The 19,884-nt window shown below is 35.8% G+C and overlaps 1 protein-coding gene across 2 annotated transcripts in view; it reads right to left on the reverse strand.

Moving 5' to 3' along the window:
• Positions 1–740: 740 nt before the first annotated feature.
• USP15 (ubiquitin specific peptidase 15) overlaps positions 741–19,884 on the reverse strand; it is a 60,557-nt gene continuing 41,413 nt past the window's right edge. For both annotated transcript variants that reach the window (XM_066550209.1, XM_066550208.1), the window contains 14 exons: positions 11,619–11,792; positions 11,133–11,291; positions 10,225–10,449; positions 8,777–8,860; positions 8,592–8,686; positions 8,231–8,419; positions 7,302–7,417; positions 6,897–7,172; positions 6,525–6,595; positions 6,116–6,231; positions 4,071–4,220; positions 3,582–3,685; positions 2,938–3,026; positions 741–2,628 (listed from right to left, as the gene is read on the reverse strand). In XM_066550209.1, coding sequence (XP_066406306.1) covers positions 2,443–2,628; positions 2,938–3,026; positions 3,582–3,685; positions 4,071–4,220; positions 6,116–6,231; positions 6,525–6,595; positions 6,897–7,172; positions 7,302–7,417; positions 8,231–8,419; positions 8,592–8,686; positions 8,777–8,860; positions 10,225–10,449; positions 11,133–11,291; positions 11,619–11,792 — 2,034 coding nt within the window. In that variant the 3' untranslated portion in view covers positions 741–2,442. The remainder of the gene's footprint in view (positions 2,629–2,937; positions 3,027–3,581; positions 3,686–4,070; positions 4,221–6,115; positions 6,232–6,524; positions 6,596–6,896; positions 7,173–7,301; positions 7,418–8,230; positions 8,420–8,591; positions 8,687–8,776; positions 8,861–10,224; positions 10,450–11,132; positions 11,292–11,618; positions 11,793–19,884) is intronic.

Raw genomic sequence — 19,884 nt, forward strand, 5'->3', positions numbered from 1 at the left:
GGAAGCTGAATTAACTATAACAACAACAAAAGAATTTATGTACTTTTTTTCCTAATTAAATGTTACTTCGATCAATATCCTTTTAAGTTCTAGTTGGACGATCCAATTATTAGTAGGTAAGTACATTCCTTCAAATACAACTTTCCATATGTGTTTATTTGCATTTTCAAAGGGAGAACGAAGTACATTAGACCTCTGAGTTATCAGATATTAAAGCTCCAATCTACAAACTCCTAAAGTACTTTGGTAAGTCAAATCAGATCCTTTGCTCTCTGTGGTTTTTCCAAACAAGTTTTAGGCTCACAACATATGGAAAAATGGGAGCATGAATATAGGGGGGGCTCTTTGTATGTGTTATTCAAAGAGCTGATCACTTCTCTAGAATTGCTTCCAAAAGCTTGTATCACTTCCCACCCCACCAACCCCCTAGGTTTGTCTAATCTTAAATATATTCTCTCATTTCCCAGCCATCTCACAATTAGTGTATTTGCATTTGATTATTGTTCCAGTATTACTTTCACAAACGAACAACATTATGACATTATTGTTTTTACAGTCTTATGTTTGAGGGCCTAAAGAGAGAAACCTTTTTATATATACTATCTACTTGAAATACTAATAATCTTGTTCTATGTTGGTCATTACATAACCAGGTTGTAACTGAGAATCTGTCTCAGACAAAGACTACCCATGACACAAACACCGTGGGAAGAGAATTTGTAACAAAATGGAACACTAAATAAGGCCTTGAATAGCTTTATTGAAATCTGTATAAATAAACATGCGCATTTCAAATGTAAACCCAAGTGAACTCAAGTGCAGACAAAATTTTAACCTCTGTCATGCAGGAGGTTAGTTTACATTTAAAAAAAAAAACCTCAAAGCAGCTTTAAAATACCAGGATGAAACACCAGTTTAATATCAAGGTATAAAGCAAAGCCATGTCCAACATATCTCATTTATATCCTGGTCAAATGCAATTTTTTAAACTTTTTAATGCTAACATAAATAAATAATTTACCAAAATGTGCACTCACAGAGTGAACTTTTATTTACAATACACAATTTATAACCTATTGTATTTGATTAGTTCAAGTGAAGAACGTCATACTTTTTGCTTTTTTCTTTTTTTAATTTTAAACAGTGGGACACAAAGCAATTCTCCAGGTAGTAGATATGTGACATGTGCCCCCACATTTAAGAGCCCCTCTCAAAGGCAGTATTGTATGCAAATCAACAATACATTCTTCCAACTAGATCAAAGGGAAAGCAGCAAATCAAAAAATATTTCAAACGGTCACACTTATTTTGGCATCCTGGACCCCTGAACACAGTTAACTGAAATCCAACTTGGAGTTTGTATGCCTTATATACTGTACAGGTTCTGACTTGAACATGCAAATGCCAATTCTCTTATGAGTTACCTTTTCAGATACACTGTAAGGCTATGGTGAATTCCATCCGGAACACACAAAGAAAATTAACAGGCCTACCTTTAAAGTGATTTTGTCAATTAACATTTTAAAGGCAGGTCATATTGAAAAAATTCTCAACTAAGCCTGATAAACAGTCATTACTATGGATACAGAATACTATTAACTCTGACCTTAATACAGAGTGGTTTGCAAGCTGTCAAACTACAAAAACTGGGGAGAGAGAACTTATAGCACAATTTAAATTTTGGACTGTTACCAGATAAAAAATTATGCATGTCTTAGAAGCAAGATAACAGGAATTATGTCTGCAGAGTAGATTCCAACAAGCAACAACGGATACTTACATTTAATTGAAAACCCTTTCTGTTAATGCAGCATGAAATCTAGAACCTGTTCCACAGCAGAAGATAAACGTAATATTCTGGATGTTCCACTATGTCACAAAAGGTTAAAACACCTTTTTCAAGCTATTTCTTCTATTCTGACCGAATTAAAACAAAAGAAGAAGAATAGGGAGAAACAAAAACTTGTTGTTTCAAGAAAACTACTTTAGGTATTTATGACATTTTTTCTTGTACTCTGTTGGCAGCCTAAGGAACATGTATATATTCATCCAGAAACTAGACTTGGCAGTAGTATTCTTGCAGTACTAGGAAAGTAAATGTCAGAAGTCCACAGATTTAATATTTTAGTTATTAATTCACATCCAAAACAAAAGAAAACATAATCCATCAGAACAGCAGCAGAAAACTTAAAAGGGGTTTATTTGTGATTTCCTATATATACCTTGTGAATATGAGACTGTAAATGCATTAGAGACAATTTCTGTTTAAGTTTTTATTGTTTCACTTCAAGTACTGCACATGTTAAAATGTAATAAAGATTTACATTCTATTATCTGAAACTCCCCATCTCAGATTTTTATTCTTAATTTGGTGGGCATTTTCACTCTTTCAATCCGTATCCCCAGTAAGAGAGTCTCTTTTATGGCTTCTAGTTCTTCCCATCAGTTAGTGTGCATACAATTTTCATTTTCTATATCATTATCATTTTCATTGCTGTCTTCATCACTTTCTAGTGGGATGCCTGTGGCAGCTGAAGCACCTTGTTTAGTTTCCCGGTCAAGCGGGAAAAAGCCAGTTCCACTGATTGTGTCCTGTCTCTGGTAGAAGAGCACATACGCTGCTTTGGACTGTAAAAGAGGGCAGAACATTATGTTCATGAGGCATCAAACAAAACATTTACAATCCAGGTTACTAACTCTTTTTCTTTGCTTCCAAGTATACAAGGTGAAATTACAAAGAAATGCAGACTGTGTTATGTGTTATGTTAGCTATTTTCGCATGTTGTAGCAAAGCATTTTTGGTTTGTACTGTCCTTTGAGAGAACACAAACTACTGCCTACAAATTTAACACAGGTTTCACGGTTTACTCTTCATTTTTCCAGCCCTGACACGAAAACATCAACAGTCCCAAATTTGGAAACATAAAAGATACTTGCCACTATCTGGTCCTCACTTGCAGTGGACACACTACTGTCATCAAAGTAGTACCATTTTCCATCATCCTTATTTTTTGCAAAAGCAGTATCTAGGACAAAAAAGTAAAATGTGTCAGGACATTGTATATTCATAGATGTAATACAATCGGTTACTAGAGCGTGTTACTGTCTAACACTTAATATTTAACTAACTAAACCTCATTATCACTATTAAACATCTTTAACACTTTATTTTTAGCAAAGAGAGTTCAATCACCAACATTTCCCTTCTAAAGACAATGATAAGGACAGTCAAAATACAATCCGTCAGTCATTTTTTCTCTCTGCTTTCAACGAGAAGAACAATGAACAGAAGTACAGACAAGCAAGACAAAATCAGGTGTAAGAGTACAGCAGCTCTTATGTTTTCTCTTTTCACAATATGCATAGCTAGAAGTATAAAAGAACCTACAATTACCCCAAAAGCTCATTGCATACAGATTTTTGTGTTGAAATACTTGTGAAAGCATTTCAAGGTAATAGAAAAAAAATTGTCCCTCAACCATTAAAAAGCACCATTGATTCAAAGTGATCAGTACTTCAATCAAAATCAACATAGAAATAAAAGCTGACATCTAGAATGATGACACTTGAAACCAACTTACAGTGCCCTCCTCCCATTCCTCCATAGTGGTTGGAAACAGCAATCAAGTTGTAGCGGCAAGGCCCTGCATTGGGATTAATAAGGAACTCTGACATGTCCAAGTCACTGTTAAATACAAAACAAACAAAAATAAAGTAAAACAAGCAACAAAACCCAACCAAAATTCAGTCATGTTAATAGCATTTTTAACCACAGTTTGGTGGTCTCAGAGCCCTTTATTTCATATGTCCTCCAAAAATACACCAGACTACTCTGCCAAAGCATCTCTTTCACTCTGTAAGAAATGGAACAGGAACAAGCAATCTTTCATACTTTTACATTATAATTATTTTGCCAAGTTTATACTTTTAATCCAGAAGCATTTTGTCATTAGTTTACTGGATCCTCTCATGGAAACTGAGAACAAACCCATTTTATGCAATTGCTGTATTAAACAAATGTCCTAGTAACGATTTTATACTTCTAGCATCAAAATATTTGAATTTCTTACTTTATCGGAAAATCAACCAATGTATCCAACTTGTCCCTCATGTATCTGCTGTAGGAAAAGCGCTTCAGATGAACTACCAGTACGGGGGGCAGTGACCACAAGTCTAACTTCTTAGTAGCTTGCTGATGTTCTTTACAGTTTGGACAATACCTAAAAGGAAAAATCATAAATTTTAAGTAACTGTAGTCCATATGAACGTTAAAACACATTACCAAAGAAAAAGTCACATTCATGGGAGGAACTAAATGAGCAAAAACCAGACATTCTTCATGTTCTGTTACTAATGCCATAGACATCCCTTCCAGCTTACAACGTGCAAGTGTGATCCCAGTGAAGCTCAACATCATTAACACAGAAGCAGCATCCCCCAATATTGGATTCTCATCTCCTACATCCCTGATCAGATACCTGTATCCTTAGTTAAAACATAGCATTCTTGTATTTTATGAAAAAGAGATAAAGTGTTAAGAAACTAACCATTAAAAAAAAAAAAAGCCAAAAATAACAAGCAACTGTGATTCTTTCAAGTTTCAGTTTCCAAATTTATCCATCCACCACCCTATCCCATCTGCCATCTAAAACCAGATTACAGTGATACCTGGAACCTGGAAAAAATCATTACCAGAAATTTCCCTTATTAGTAGGCAAGTATTGAACAGGCTGTGACTTAGAAATTTCTGTTCCCTGCAATGCATACTTGAACCGTTCAGCAACTAATGCTCAGGAAGGAAGATAAGTAAGAATGAATGGAAGAAACTCTTCTTTGAAGTAATCTATGCATATTCTACACTTTAGCATCTAACAAGTAAAAATCTAGGGGAAAAAAAAAGAAAAGAGATGAACCCTAATGAAAAGACTGCACAAGTGTCTTTAAATAGCAACATCAGATAATGACAAAAAATTAGGAAAACTGTAAGGGCAGGCTGGAATTGAAAATCTGTTTTCCCAGTTGGCTTAGAATATGTAGAACACAAACAGTGCTGGACTAGGGATGGTGAACTCTCGCAGATTACACTTGTGATAACCTAACAAATAAAGAGAAATGTGATTAATGACCTCCAGTGAGATGCATCTAGTAGCAGCTGCTTGACTTCTGCAGTTGTATTTAGTAGTTAAAATACTCTGCTTAAAACGTGCTGCCAAAATGGAAGTGCTGACATACTACACCTGAGTTATATGGTATCTCAAACAATCTATCCAGTTTTGTATAATCTAGCAAACCCAAAAAAAAAAAAAAAAAAAAAAGAGATTTTGTAAGTTAGCTCCCTACCCTGCACAAATATAGGAGAAACTCTGGTGACAGTGTTTGGAGAGCTTCAAAACTTTTGTGTATACACAGAAGAAAAATTAGCAGACTCTCTTTTCAAACTTAATTCTGTGCTTAAAGGTGTTGATGAAAGATTATCTGCTAGAAAATTCCTGGGAAAAAAGGATCTTAAGGGAACATACCATAATTATGAATATTCAGATGTGATTCCAAATTAGAATTTGGAAGAACCATGAATAGCATTAAAGTCTCTGCCAAAACCTAAAGGCTAGAACATGAATTTGAGGGGATTATTGACTACAGACATCCCCCATCCCATACACTTGCTGTTTACGCACATCCCTATTTAATGTATCGATGCAAGGCAAGTTATGTATTTGCATAAAGAAAATACAGTATGCACCAACCTCTCTCATCTCAGAAAGGAGTATTTGTTTAAACCACTACATTGAATTTGTCACAATATTATTCATTCACTGTCCATCGAAGTTCACAGACTAGAGCACTTAAAGTATCAACCCTTCCTCCTAGCTGCAAATGCATTAAATGTCTTCCTTAGAAATAAAACCTTCTTTTGGTAAAAATCTGGTACATGGTAGAAATTTTGGTTAACTAATGGACCAAAACAAAAGGCATTTTGAGAATTTTCAACTATGTTTGAAATGACAAGATTCAAAATGCCATTAATAAATCAGCTACTCATCTCTATGTTCAAGCATGGTTTTGATTAATTTTGAGAAATAGACCACAGTACATAATTTTAATTTTTTGTGCTTACCATGGGTCTTCAGCACCTAGTTTTTCCTTTGTTGTGAACAGCTCAATGCAGTCTTTTAATTTCACAAAAGGCTTTTTGGGAGGCTTATATTCCACACTTTCATGTTTTTCAAAATCCTAAAGAGAAGTATTTCTTGAGTTAAGAGAACAAATGAAACAAAACTCATTTTAGTGATGTCGTCTTACTATAAACAGTAACTACAAAGCTCCTATATATGGAAAAACTGATTTGCTAATTACATGGATGTATATATGAAGTTTATTTATGACAACATATTTACTAAGAATAAAATGAAAAAAGATATAGTTGCTGCTTCTTGTGAAGACTTACAATCTCGTATGTCCCACACTGCATTTTTTATGTTTAGTTTTTATTTGTGCTGGGAAAGGGAGCAACATAAACAGCTTACCTCTGCTGCACTGTCATCAAAGTATCTCTTCTTCAATTCAGGATCCCAATCCAAAGCAAGGAAAGATCTTTCTGAGATTAAAAAAATTGTTTTCTCTTAATATTATTTCCTGCTTTACATGAAATTGTATTAACTTTGGGTAAACACACTTCAAAATAAACTAGACAATGGTATAATGAATTAATTACAAAAAACCGAAGCATATAAAAATTCTGTATTTCTAAAAGTCAACTGCAATAAAAGTTTAGTTAATTATACAGAATTTACTATTTAAAAGAAAAATATATCAAACAGCACACAAAGAAAATGAAACGTGAGAGTCAGAGAAGAGTCTCAGAACAAATATTGCCCACTCTGTTCCCTGTGACTTACCATCAAGCCTAGGTTGCCTGTCATCAAATCTAATATGCCTGGTATCATCTTTGATGTAGTTTATGTCAGTACTGCCTAAATTATTGAACTGGAATGTAAACAATCGCTTTTTGTGTCCCGTGAGCGGTTGACCTTTGCAAGTATCCTCAGTACACAATCCATTTTCCGAGTCATTGTCACCCCCAACTGAGTCTTCTGATTGGCTGTTTTCATTCTCTGAGGGAAGTTCCTGATCCTGGCTGGATTCATCATCTTGCTCATCTGTTTCCATTTCACCTTGAGCAATTGGAAGAATAAAGAGGAAGAAATGAGACAGAATGACAGTAATTGAAAAAGACTAGAGAGTTAACTTCCATTTGAAATTCAACACCAAATATTAAACAAGTGTAGATATTCCAGTCTTACTTGGAGATCCTTCTTCATGTATTCCATTTGGGCCATTACCATTGATACCATGGTCCTTACAGCAATGCAGGGAACCTTCAGTGTCTTCACTTTCAGTACATGTTTTTACATATCGGCTAAATGTAACAAATGAAAGCAACAGTCAGAAGCAATGGATTGTTAAACAATTTTCATTGTTCAAACTGGTAATTAAACTGTTTTCACAAGTCCTTGCTACTGTACTGTATTTCTGCACTCCTTTCTGATTTACTCAGATTATCAGTTTTATTGCCAAACGTGTCTAGTGTTACAAGCACATAGGAAAACCTGCTCACATGTGACTGTATATTTTTGGCAGCGACTTGGTCTGAAACAGCTTGATTGTTAGTCTCACTCTTTGTTTGTCCATTATTCATTTTTTTAAATTGCTCATTAACCATATTACAGAGAAAGTTACAGCCACAGAGAAAGAAACATAAATTTAAATTAGAGGTTATATGATTTTAACTTCTTCTATGTAATGACACTAATTCTAGTCTAGTTTCAGGAAGTGTCTACCATGTACTTCTACAACAAAAAATAGTGCATAAACCTGAACAGTAGCTACAGGAAGTATAACCATAGCATAATAACTGGAAAACATTCCTACTTTACCAAGACCTAACCAACAGCTAAGCATACAAGAGAATTATTTAACAATACAGACTGACTCTCTACTATTTGTCAAACTATTTGTCTTCTCAAATACTTTTTGGATGAGGTCATGCTAACAAAAAAATTAAAACCCACATTAGTGGCTAAAATTTTATATTTAATATTCAACAGAAAGCAAATACAAGTACTCAAATCTAATCAGTATGTTAGAAATGCACATGAATGTACATGCCTACTGACTCCAATTATTAGCATTACTCTTAACAAACTAGTTTTTCTTTTAACAATAAACTTACCACATTCTTAGCAGCAGCAGGTTATACAGTTTATCTTCAGTATTGTTTCTAGGCACTGCTATGAGAAAAGGTTGACCAAACAGTAAAGAACCACTATGGCTGTAGCTAGTGTGCCTACACTTTTCCCTTAAACAAACAGGAATTATGACTTGTTCCGTATCTTCTGTTCTATTGATGGCAATTTCAAATCTAGAAGAAAAACAATCAGAAATACAAAGAAAAATGGTCAAGGAAAAAGCTACAAAGGGGAAAAAGAAAAAAATATCCCCTCCTAGTTTGATCTTTATCTGGTGTCTAGGTTTTAAGCTTTTACAAATAGCTAAAACTGCAAAGAGACATGAAGCGTGTTATCTACACTTACACATAAATGTCATCACGTTCCATAATGCTACTTAGATTTTCATCCATGGCAAATATCCTGTGGAACCTGTGATTGTATATATCAGTAACAATCATCTGAAAAGAAAATGGAGTATACATTGTTAAACCAGGTTAATACACATTAAAATGCTATTTGTTGTGCTTTATTTAAGAGATCACTCTTACCTTATCTGCAGCAACACCAGACAAAGCTGACAATGCTGTGCAAAGATCCAATATATTTCCAATTTTGGGAACAACTACTTTGTACTAAAAAGGAAAATATAATTTAAATTTATTAAGAGAACAAATATACAAAATGCCCAAACAACACATGCCCAGCATACTTCACGTATTTCTTTCATATTTTTGAAACTTAAGGTGTAAAGTATGTAGATCAACTAACATAAATTCCAAAACCTGCATAAAATATAGTAATTCTATGCATAACTTTACAAATACACATACACTGACTACAGATTCTCATTTCACATGCAGAGAGAGAACTTGAATAAAGTCAAAGAAAACCTCTCTGTAGCTTCCCTTATGCAGTGCTCCTGAAGTTTGTAATAAAACTCCACACAAAATTCTTATCTGTTATTTGCATAATAAAGATAGGATTAATTAGAAATAAGCTATTATTAACTCTGTAATTAATTGCCAAGCATTGCATGCTATATCCTTAAGTTTTATAATAATTCAGACTCACAAAAACTCTACTGAACTGGTACTCTTCCCAAACTATTAATTCCAGCACAACCATCTCGCATGAATCACGTTCAACTACTTCAGTAGTTTTCAACTACTTTTTGTCCCCTGTGCAACTACTGTGCATCCCCTATTTTCACAATTAAATTTTTAGCAGGCTCATCTCCCATCAGTTAATACATCTCCCTTCACCTTCAAATTCCTCAACTCATACTGCCTTTGAGAACACTCTTTTCTCCCACTTTTCTTCTTATAGTACTGATTTCAGGTGTCAGAGCCTTTTTGAACGCCTACCGAAGTGCCTGTGTTGTATTTTTTTCACTTATCCTCACTTACTGTATAAAGTACAGCTAGAACCATTTAATCATGACTTGGTTATGATAACGTTATGTACATTTTTTCATGACATTCTAAGGTGTGTAATATCATCCCCTTCCTCAAGAACGGCAAAAGGGATACTCTTCACAAAGAAATCTCATCTGAAATGTTTTGACTATGAGGTGAGAGACTACCCAATATATTTAGTCATGAGGGTTTTTTCCACCACTTATTACAAATATTTGCCTTTTGTGATTAAGAAACCAAGAAATTAAGTCTTACAGATTAAGTATAGATATTTTTATAAACATAAAAATTCATCACAGCAGCTCTCAAAAAATTATGTCAGCATACATTTTAAAGATTAAGAAGCCCTATTATAACAACCATAAGAAATTACCAATTCTTTCTTGAAACTATACAAGGTATGTACAGTCTTCCTCAAGTATGTATAGTCTTCCCCACTTTCCTAAGTGAGACTTCAGAACACATACCAGAAAAATAAAGCTTGTTGGATTTGCTTATAAATTTGCACTGTGTAAAGGAACTTGGGTTCACTGTTAATGCCTCATGAATCAAAGTGTTTGTATATAAACTAAGCTGCTTACCTGCATAGGCTTTGCAAGTGGATCCATTCTAACTAAATAAACTTCCAAAGTGCGTTCTTTTTTCATGGGTAATGGAAGTGTCAAGTAACAAAAGGGATCAAAGGTTACAGATATTTTAGCACATTCAGGACAAACTAGAGTAGATTTAAAAAGGCCATGAAATATATCTACAATGATGGAATCATTTCTCTTTAAATGGTTTTCCCAGGCTTCTTCAGCAACCACCTGTAAACAAAGCATGATCTGGGTTATGACAAAGAAGTAGGAAATGAATAGTGAGAATCATTAGTAAAAGCCCTTGACAGAACATTTTCAGTAACCACCTAAACACAGAAATGTCGCTCCAAAGGACCCGTAAGGAATGTTACTACTATCAGGTTTGCAGGTTAAAAGATGTATGCTATTCCTAGGACAGAAATCCTGCCAGTGGTATTACACAGTCTGAGAGTGACTTTCAAGTAGCTTGGAGGAAGACAAAAAGCAGATAAACCTACAAATTCCATCTGAATTAACTCATACTCATAACAAAAGAAGGGTTTCTCTAAAGTAAGAGTACTGGCGAGAGACAGAATGCTGCATCCTGCAGGTATAAAAATAAAAGAACAACAGAACAGAAATTGGTTTTTCAACTGAACTCAGAACCGAATTGAACAAGAACGATTATCTTAATGAAGTCTTAAAAAAGAACTTACCATCCTCCCATCCCCCGTCATTATCTTAAAAATAAATAGAAATTTACACAGTTTCTCAAGATGTCAATTTTCAAGTTTTGTCCTATTTTCTGAAATGTCTTCCAGAAAAAGCCCCACATAATCAGTTTCCCAACCTTCCAGTGCATAATCATGTAGAAGTATCTTACAGCATACAACTTTGACTAAAATGAAGATGATCAGCTCCAAAATCCCTACCTTGTCTGGTCTCCCATCTGCATCCTTTAATTGAATATAAGGCTTTTTCCTAATTCTATTCAAATCCTCATGTAAACCATCCAAGAGAAAAGCCAGTAGCTCTTGACAATCTTGTTGCTGATAACCAGAAAATTGTGGTGCAAATCGTCCCACTTGTGTCTAAAAAAAATAAATGCAAAACACTCCTGATACCTAAACTGTCAGAAAGAGTAGATACTTCTAAGATGCTATTGCAGCATATTGAAAAGGTAAAACTTGTAGTTATAAAAGGTAAGCTTTTCAATGGAGACAGGAAGTCAAAACTAATTCTCAAAGCACAAGTGACACCTACTGAAAAATACATCCAAGTGTTCTACCAGTGCAATGAATGAACTGCATACTGATAAACAGTACTTCATTTTTTTTTTGCACATTTCTCCAAGTTTTATACACGTAAAAGTACAAAACCAAAACCGACATGTAATTCCATGTAATTTCCTTACTGACCTTAAATGCTCTTGGGGTAACATAGCTGTATTTTCCTGACCACATTTGCTTGATAAGCTCAGCATAAGATTTTGCTATTTCACCTCGCATTCCTAAAGGATTGTCAAAATTCAGCTCTTCTTGATATTTATCATTGAGGAAGTACTCTGTAAGAGGAGGTGTGTTGCTGAGACACTGCAAAAAATAATACAGACTTTTTAGAAAAGTGATTTGAATCAGTTCTACACAAAGAATGTTTTAATTTTGTTAAAGCAGCCATGAACTGCAATGTCTAGTGCCTGGAAGGAAAAGAGAAAAAGCCCTAAACAATCTTTTCCAGAAACAAATAATGGCTTTAAACCAAGACTGGCAACAGCTGTCATTACAAGTTATGCAAAGATAGTATCTGTCAAGAGCTTTACCTCAAAATTTATAAAACAGAGTAGTCCAAACAACCCACAGCATGACAACATAATTTGTATCAAGATTTAAAACGAACAAAAGAAGGTGTTTCTTGAGACACAAATGGCTTTATGAAACTTGTTGCTGGAGGTTGTAATAGACGAACAAAGTGGAGAGTGCACATGTTTGGAAGACAGAGGCAACAGGGCTTATTACTTCAAATTATAACATATTCAGAGCATTATTTGAAAAAAGATTTCTTTTATTTTGGCAGGAGAGGGAAGGTGAGGATGCTTGGCCTTTTCCTTCTCTTTGTTAATATCAGCTTATGGATGCTGTTGGAGACAGCAATCTGTGCTAGAGCAACTAGAGTTTGAATCACAGTGCTGTAGCCCTTGCTATGTTCTTTTAAATCTTGTGATACAGTTTAGAGCTGAAATTAGTCCAAGGAAAGCAAGGACCTTGGTTTAGACTTACAGACAATTATACCAGTTTGTCTCTTCTCTCAGCATTTGGAGACAGCAGGATGTAATCACTGCAGTATGATTTACAATTTCACTTTCCATTTTTGTGTGTTTCTCTTCATACTCCTTTAAACATAAACATTTCCATCACTCAGGAATAATCCCCATGCCATGCCTTAGCATATATTCTTAAGAGTTTGTTCATTAAATATTGTAAGCTTTTCTGCATTCTTTCCTTTATTAAAAGATTTGAGGAAAGGTCAAGTATTTCACCAGTCTCGTCTGCCTCTCTGTAAACAAGGAGAAGAGCTCCACATATGCTATTGCATAAGATAGAAGAATTAGACTGGAAGAATTGCAACTTTATTGAGTAGGGCAAAAAAAAAATATTCCTATGTCTGCCTATCATACCTGTGCAATATTACAAAGCAAAACCAGTCACATGCTGTAGAGAGCTGAGTTTCATGCCTATATCAAACTCCTTCCTTTCTCTTCCTCCTCACCTAAAGCTTTCAGGATCTGTCAACACTGCAAAAAAAAATTCCTGGTATTACAGACACTTTTGGACACTCGAGGTTGAAGCAATCTCATTTTTCTCTTGCTATATGGCAAAGAGATTTTACTTCCAGTAGTGGTGATCCCAACTCCCCCTACCGTGCAGATGTGTTGTCTTCTGGATTATTTTTGGGCTGGTTTAGGAAATGAAATCAGTTCAACTGTTCAGTTTAGTGTGAGGAATGTCCCACACAAGGAACTAAATAATGAAAAAATAGTATATTTTTCTACAGGTCTTTCTGTTAGTCAAGCATTATACAATGTCCTGACAATGTGGAGTCCATTAAAAAATAATTCAATAGTTTCTAGTTTTCACCTAATATACTGATTTTGTCACTTTCTGAGAATATTAATCAATATTTGTAGTACAAGTCAGGAGGATTACTACAGATAACTTCCTTTTTTCCTTTAACAATATTCACATTACAGCATAAGATGACACTAATGGTAGTACTGGAATGCTAAAATGTCTATCGCAACACAGCAGGTTTTGAGGTACAGAGCTGACATATTTTTCTAAAATAACAGATACCAAAATTTTTAAAAGAGTCGCTTCTAGAGGAGCTAATAAAGTTGGCCATATATGCATTGATATTTTCAATGTAAGTGACAAAGCTAAATGATTACAAACATGTTTCCTCTTTGAAAAGGCTGACAATGGAGAATTATTTAAGATCATGATTAAAATCAGAAGATAAAAAGCATCCAGAAGCCAATTTGAAGGGAATCCTACATTCTTATTTTCTCATGTCATATGTTGTAGGTTATCAAGGAAGCCTTATGGAAAGTGTCTATTAAAACCAAGACAATCTACTGGATAGTTAAGTTACCAGATTTATGTGTCCTGTTCAACCTAATCATTTGGGGTTTTCTGTTAAGTTTCAAAACACAGACAATAAGTAAACTAAAAGTATACCAAAATGTGAGGAATAATAGCAGCCAAAATAGGCAAACAAATACAGTAAAACTATAGAAAACTGTCTTTGAACTAAAGAGCTAACAGAATGTCACTTCATTTCAGGTACTACTGTCTCTACAAGTTTTCTTTAACTAACAAAATTTCTGTAAAGTTCTCTGAACCTGAACTGATCATTTGAAAAGATCATGGGAAGTATAGAACAGAAGGCAGAAACTCCAAGAGACAAACCACAGGAGAAAAGGTTAATCTTCAGCATGACAAAGGTTAACACCAAAATTATACTTCCATATTACATATTAATAAACTGGAAAAAAAGTTATTAAGATGCACAGGAAAATGAGAAAGAAATCATTATTTTTAGTGTTATGTACACATGCACAAATATATACACACACACATCTCAATGCTGTAGCCTCACTGGAATACTGTGTACAATACCAGCCCATGATAATGATTCCAAGTCTACCTGTCCTATGAAACCTTCATAGAAGGGGGAAATATAATAATAAAAATAGTCAAGTCATACTCTTCTAAATCTCTGTAGTTTAAGTATGGAATAATTCTGATGTAAGAGTTTGCACAGACCTAATTGAAAGAAAAGGAAAAAAAAAAGAATGAAGAGGGCCACCAAGACTGTGAGTGGCCTAGAAGCACTTGCCCTGTGAGAAAAGACTGAAGCATCAGGGCTTGTCCAGGCTGCAGAAGAGAATGTTTGAGGGAAGCCCAAGAGCAGCCCTCTAGTATCTCTATGAAGTTAAGGGGAAGATGGAACCAGGCTCTTCACAGTGGCACATACTAGGAAGAAAAGAAACAACGGGCATCAGTTGAAATATGAGAGGTTAAGAATATAAGGAAAAAAGTTTTCACTCTGAGAACAGTCAAGTAGTGGAACTAAGAGGCTCCACCTTCTTGGAAGGTTTTCAAGATCCAACTGGATAAAGCCCTGGGCAACCTGCTCTGACCTCAGAGCCAAACTTCTTTCAGCAGGAGGTTGCACCAGAAACCTCCTGAAGTTCCACAAATCATTCTATAATCCTATTTCCTTGTTCCCTTAGGAATTCTATAATTCCTAAGGGAACAAGGAACTATTTCTCCACATCCCATATGGAATATTGCACAAAAATAATGATAAAAATAAACTTCCAAAACAAAGAAAACATCACTACCTATCATGCCAGTGAACTGGGGAAATGAGGAGGAGACAGTAGGATCATTAATGGACATACTGAAAATTGAACAGTCCTCTAAGTGTCCTGGCTCTTCAACTTCAGGTGCTACTTATTAAGAATTTTATGCAAATGACACTGAAGTTTCGTAGTTCATCTTTCTAACAAAAGACTAAGAGCTGCCAGACTGAAAAGAAGATCCAAGGCACAGGAAAAAAAGTAATTTACTTTACACCTACTTGTGTCTATCTGACTTTTGTCGGTATGCTATCAAACATGGCAAAAAGCGCTTAATTAATATGCTCCTTAATCCAAACTCAACATGCCTATGGCAACTGAAACAGAACTATAAAAACTTAGGAATTTCAGGTATTGGTGAAATATGCCATCTTTTGTCTAGATAAACTCACAGCCATAAGTAACTTCAGAGGGAATATTATTCAGCTTTCTGAAGAAAAAAACCCTTCTGAAATAGCCATTTCAAAGCTCGTTCAGAAGTCAGGTGTATTTAATCACACTAATGGAAAAAATGTATCAAAATAAAAATCTTGGAAAAAATTGATCTTTTTAGTGAAAATATTTTTTTTTCCTTCTCATATTTTTTAATCACAAAATGAAAATTCTGGAACTCTCACATTTTCACTCTAAAAGAAAAAAAAAACCAAACATTTCCACAGAGCTCTAATCTGTAATATCCCACCAAAAGAGGAAAGTAATACTTGGGAAACATCCACAGGTGGCAGCACAGCAATGCTTAATGAGACTCATTTTTTCTAATTTATTTTCAGCTTAGCATATACCTATGTACCTAAGTGAATGTGAATGAAAAATCTGCTTGACAAATATTTTTTGTAATATGGGTTCAAGTAGTCATAATACTATCTATTTCATAAAATCTACATATCTTTTGTCTTTCCTGTTTTATTTATGCAAAAATAGATCTGCAAAAGCAGACATTTAGGCTGAAGTAGAAAAAAATCAAGCCTTAGATGTTTACACTGAAATAAAATAAATACATGGAATACTCCCTTCAAAAGAACCTGAAAAAAACTTATACAAAGATTCCATTACAACCAAAATAAGAATACCAAATTATTACTTTTTTTAAATTAAGGAGTGGTGGCAAGAGAACAGCACTTGGGAGATAGACAATGGTATTTTAACCTTCTTGGCCTTACTCTAATTCAGCTTGCAGCTGTCTGTAATCCCACAGAGGATCTTACCTATCTCTTCATCATCTGTCCTCCAGTTGTCCTGAGCTTAACACTGAAAACCCCTACTTGGAAGGGCAAAGGTCCCCACAATAATCACTTAGAGGGATAAAGGGTCAAGCCTAAACTATAGATTGAAGAACTACTAAAGAACTTGCAACAAAATTTAAGACATTGCCAGGATTTTCACACTTCTACCTAGTGTGTTTACAGGGCAAGAACCTTCACACAAATTTGTCAGACTCAGGAGACGAAGCTGTGTGAAGGAATTGTCCCTCTTTGTCAAGGAACATTGATAACAGCTCTGATGCAAACTTTCTTCACTGTACATCAGACAGGACCAAAGAGAAGCTGTGTGATAAATGCAGTGGTTTTTGAAGCAGAAATGGCTCCTTATGTGAACACTCAAGGGCCTCAATGTTCCCTGGAAAGCAGAGAGATCTGAGAGAAGTGGCAATCAGCTGGAAAATGGATCAACCAAACTCTGCTTTGGTTGAAGGAAGCTACACTAATCACACCCAGCATGAATGGAAGGGATCGAAGCAAAGCTTTTGGTACATTAATGGAATCAAAACCATTTCAGAGTCTAGTACTCTACATTAAACTATTTTGTTTAAAGAAAACACATTTATCCTGAAAACCAGCCCCGTGTTAGCACAATTGTGAAGGAATACACCTTAGGGGGATAGGTAAGATAAAGCAGGTGACCAGAGCAGATCAGAGAATCACAGAATAGTGGAGATTAGAAGGCATCTCTGCAGATTCTCTGGTCCAACCCACTTGCTCAAAGACAGGTCACCTAGAGCAGGTTGCCTGGGACTTCAGTTCGGTTTTAAGCACCTTCAAGAATGGAGGCTTCACAGTTTCCCTGAGAACCATTTTCTACTGTCTGATAAATCCCATTTTAGAACAAAGTTTCCTATATTTAGGAATTGCATATGCTTCAGTTTGTGCCCATTGCCTCTTTTTCTCAGTGGGCACCGAGGAGAGTTTGGCTTAGTTTTCTTTACTTTTCTCTACCAGGTACTTCCAAAAAATGGTAAAATCACCCTGGAGTCTTCTCCAGGTTGAACAGCCCCAACTCTGTCTCTCCACACAGGTCAGATGCTGCAATCCTTGGTCACCTCTGTGGTCTCTCACCAGACTTGCTCCCTAAACTCTCTGGGGAGCCCAGAAGTGAACTCAGAACTTGCAGGGTCTCTCCAGTGCTGAGTGGAAGGAAAGGATTGCTTCTTTCAGCCTACTGGCAATACTCTTTGTGCAGCCCGGGATGCTGCTCTCTGCCCTGGCCACAGGAACACACTGCTGGCTTTTTGTCCAGCAGGATCCTGGGTGCTTCTCTGCCAAGCTGCCTTCCATCCAGCCGCTGACCCCCTGCTGCAGTGTGTACCGGTTCCTGGGGCTGTTCTCCCCAGGCACAGGGCTCTGCATGTCCTGGGATTGAACTTCATGAGGTTCCAGCGCACTGAAGTCCCTCCGAATGGCAGCACAGCCATATGATATAGCAAATCCTCATTGCAGATTTGTGTGATCTCTCATCTTGCTGAGGGTGTCCTCCATCACCCAGGTAAATGCCTAGAGCAGCCAATATCCCCCAGCAGAATTCTCGGTTTTGCCATTCACATACTATTTGGGCCCATCTTTTTGTTGCTTCCAGGACTAAGACAGATCAAAACATATTCAGAGTGCTCCAGCTATAGGCATAATAATCCAATGTTACTTTGATAAAACATGAAATTAATAGCAAATTAGCAAAGTGAAATGCACGCTTTCTGTGTAACTGAGAAAAGATGAAAGTGGTGGCAAGAGGAAGACTGCAGCCTGTCACACCTCAGTGAAGAACATATACTTTCACTAAAACGCACTTCCATGGATTTCTTAGATGACATTAAACTCTGAATAGTACTTTCACTGAGACATACAGTAGGATGAACTGAAAGATACACTTCCTTGCTAAGAAAGCCACTAAATAATGCATTTGAAAAAACACACCTTCAAGGACATATTAAAGGTACCATGCCAAACTAAAAGCTACACTGCTCAATAAACACCTCATTTTCTTACCTAGAGCACTGTCTTGGTAATCAGCAAACCTGTGTTTATTAATTTACACTACAGTTTCTTAGAATTATTTGAAAACTTAATTCTCTAGATGTAACTGAAAAGCAATGAAGTCAAAGCTGATTTAATTTCTAATGCAGACCTCAGAATGAAATCTGTTTAACACAATGGGATAATGATATGATGTGTAACAAGTCTGTTATGCTGCACAGGACTCCTAAAGGCAAAAACCCATGCTTCAAATTCTAACTTAAAGGTTACTTTTGAATTACATACATGTAAATCACATATACCAGCTCAATTAAGGTTTGAATGAGTAAATAAAATTATCCTTATTTAATCAGTATAGCTTGATGAACAAGGTAGAATCATCAAAAAAACTTTAGCAAGAATATTCTTTGAATTCAAACCTAAAACATAATTCTGGTTGATGCACTAGACAAAACCACATGCTTTTCTTTCCAACAGCACAATGACGCAATTCAGTAATCATGAGAGGTTATGTGCAGCATTTTTAGTTAGAATGGACACTGCAAAATGTGCGTCCTTCCCCCTTTCAGTTTAGCCATCTTTCACATAGCATGCTAAAAAAAATATTTAATTTCTGCACTGTTCAACTGCTCTTCAAGTATCTTCATGAAAACATTTTTACAAACAAGTTTAGTTTTATGGATGCCTTGTATCAGTAAGTATGGAACAAGCATGGAATTACCCTATATACCACTAACAGGTGAGGGCTGACAGGTTAGAAAGCAATTTTGCATTATGACCCAGCAGTTCTTTTCTGTGGAAATGTGATCCTGCCGTTCATCCCCATGGAGAAGGTATCCAGCTGCAAACGGGGCTGTATTAGCAACTGCGGTCAGAGGCAAAAAGGAGCAAATCTTCTCCTCCATTTGGAACTTGTGAGACTACTGCAGGAGCACTGTCCAGTTTAGGGCTCCCCAGTGTAAGAAAGAGCAGAGAAAGGACACCAATGTGGTCAAGGGACTGAACAACAATATACAAGGAAAGGCAGAGCTGTATGCATTACTTCAATCCGAAGAAGACAAGACTAAGGGGAGAGCTTTTGGCTCTCTGCAGCTACCTAAGAGGAAGCTACAGAAAACTAAGGCCAAATGATTCATTGATTGTCATCACAAAGAAGGGACAGAAGTATCTACACACATTATGACACTCTGGAACAGTGTGTTTTTTCTTCTGAACAAATTTCAACAGCTTCATACAAATGTACCCAAAATTCCTTTTTTACTCCAACAGGCTAAATAACGACTGCAATGTTTGGGTTGTAGTTTTGGGTTTTCTTTAATTTTACCCAAAGAAATCATAAACATAGGCCAAGAACTCTTGTCATGACCAAGGAGGAAAGGAGGATAACTATGCAGCATGCTTGGTTAAGATCTAATATTTTCATACTCAGCAGGAAAATATGTGATACATAACAGTTCTGTTGACAGAAGACTGCTCCAACAACAAAAGGTGAATTCGAGAACTAAACATAACCAAACA

The sequence above is a fragment of the Molothrus aeneus genome, chromosome 5 (genome assembly GCF_037042795.1).
Source record: "Molothrus aeneus isolate 106 chromosome 5, BPBGC_Maene_1.0, whole genome shotgun sequence".
Taxonomy (NCBI): domain Eukaryota; kingdom Metazoa; phylum Chordata; class Aves; order Passeriformes; family Icteridae; genus Molothrus; species Molothrus aeneus.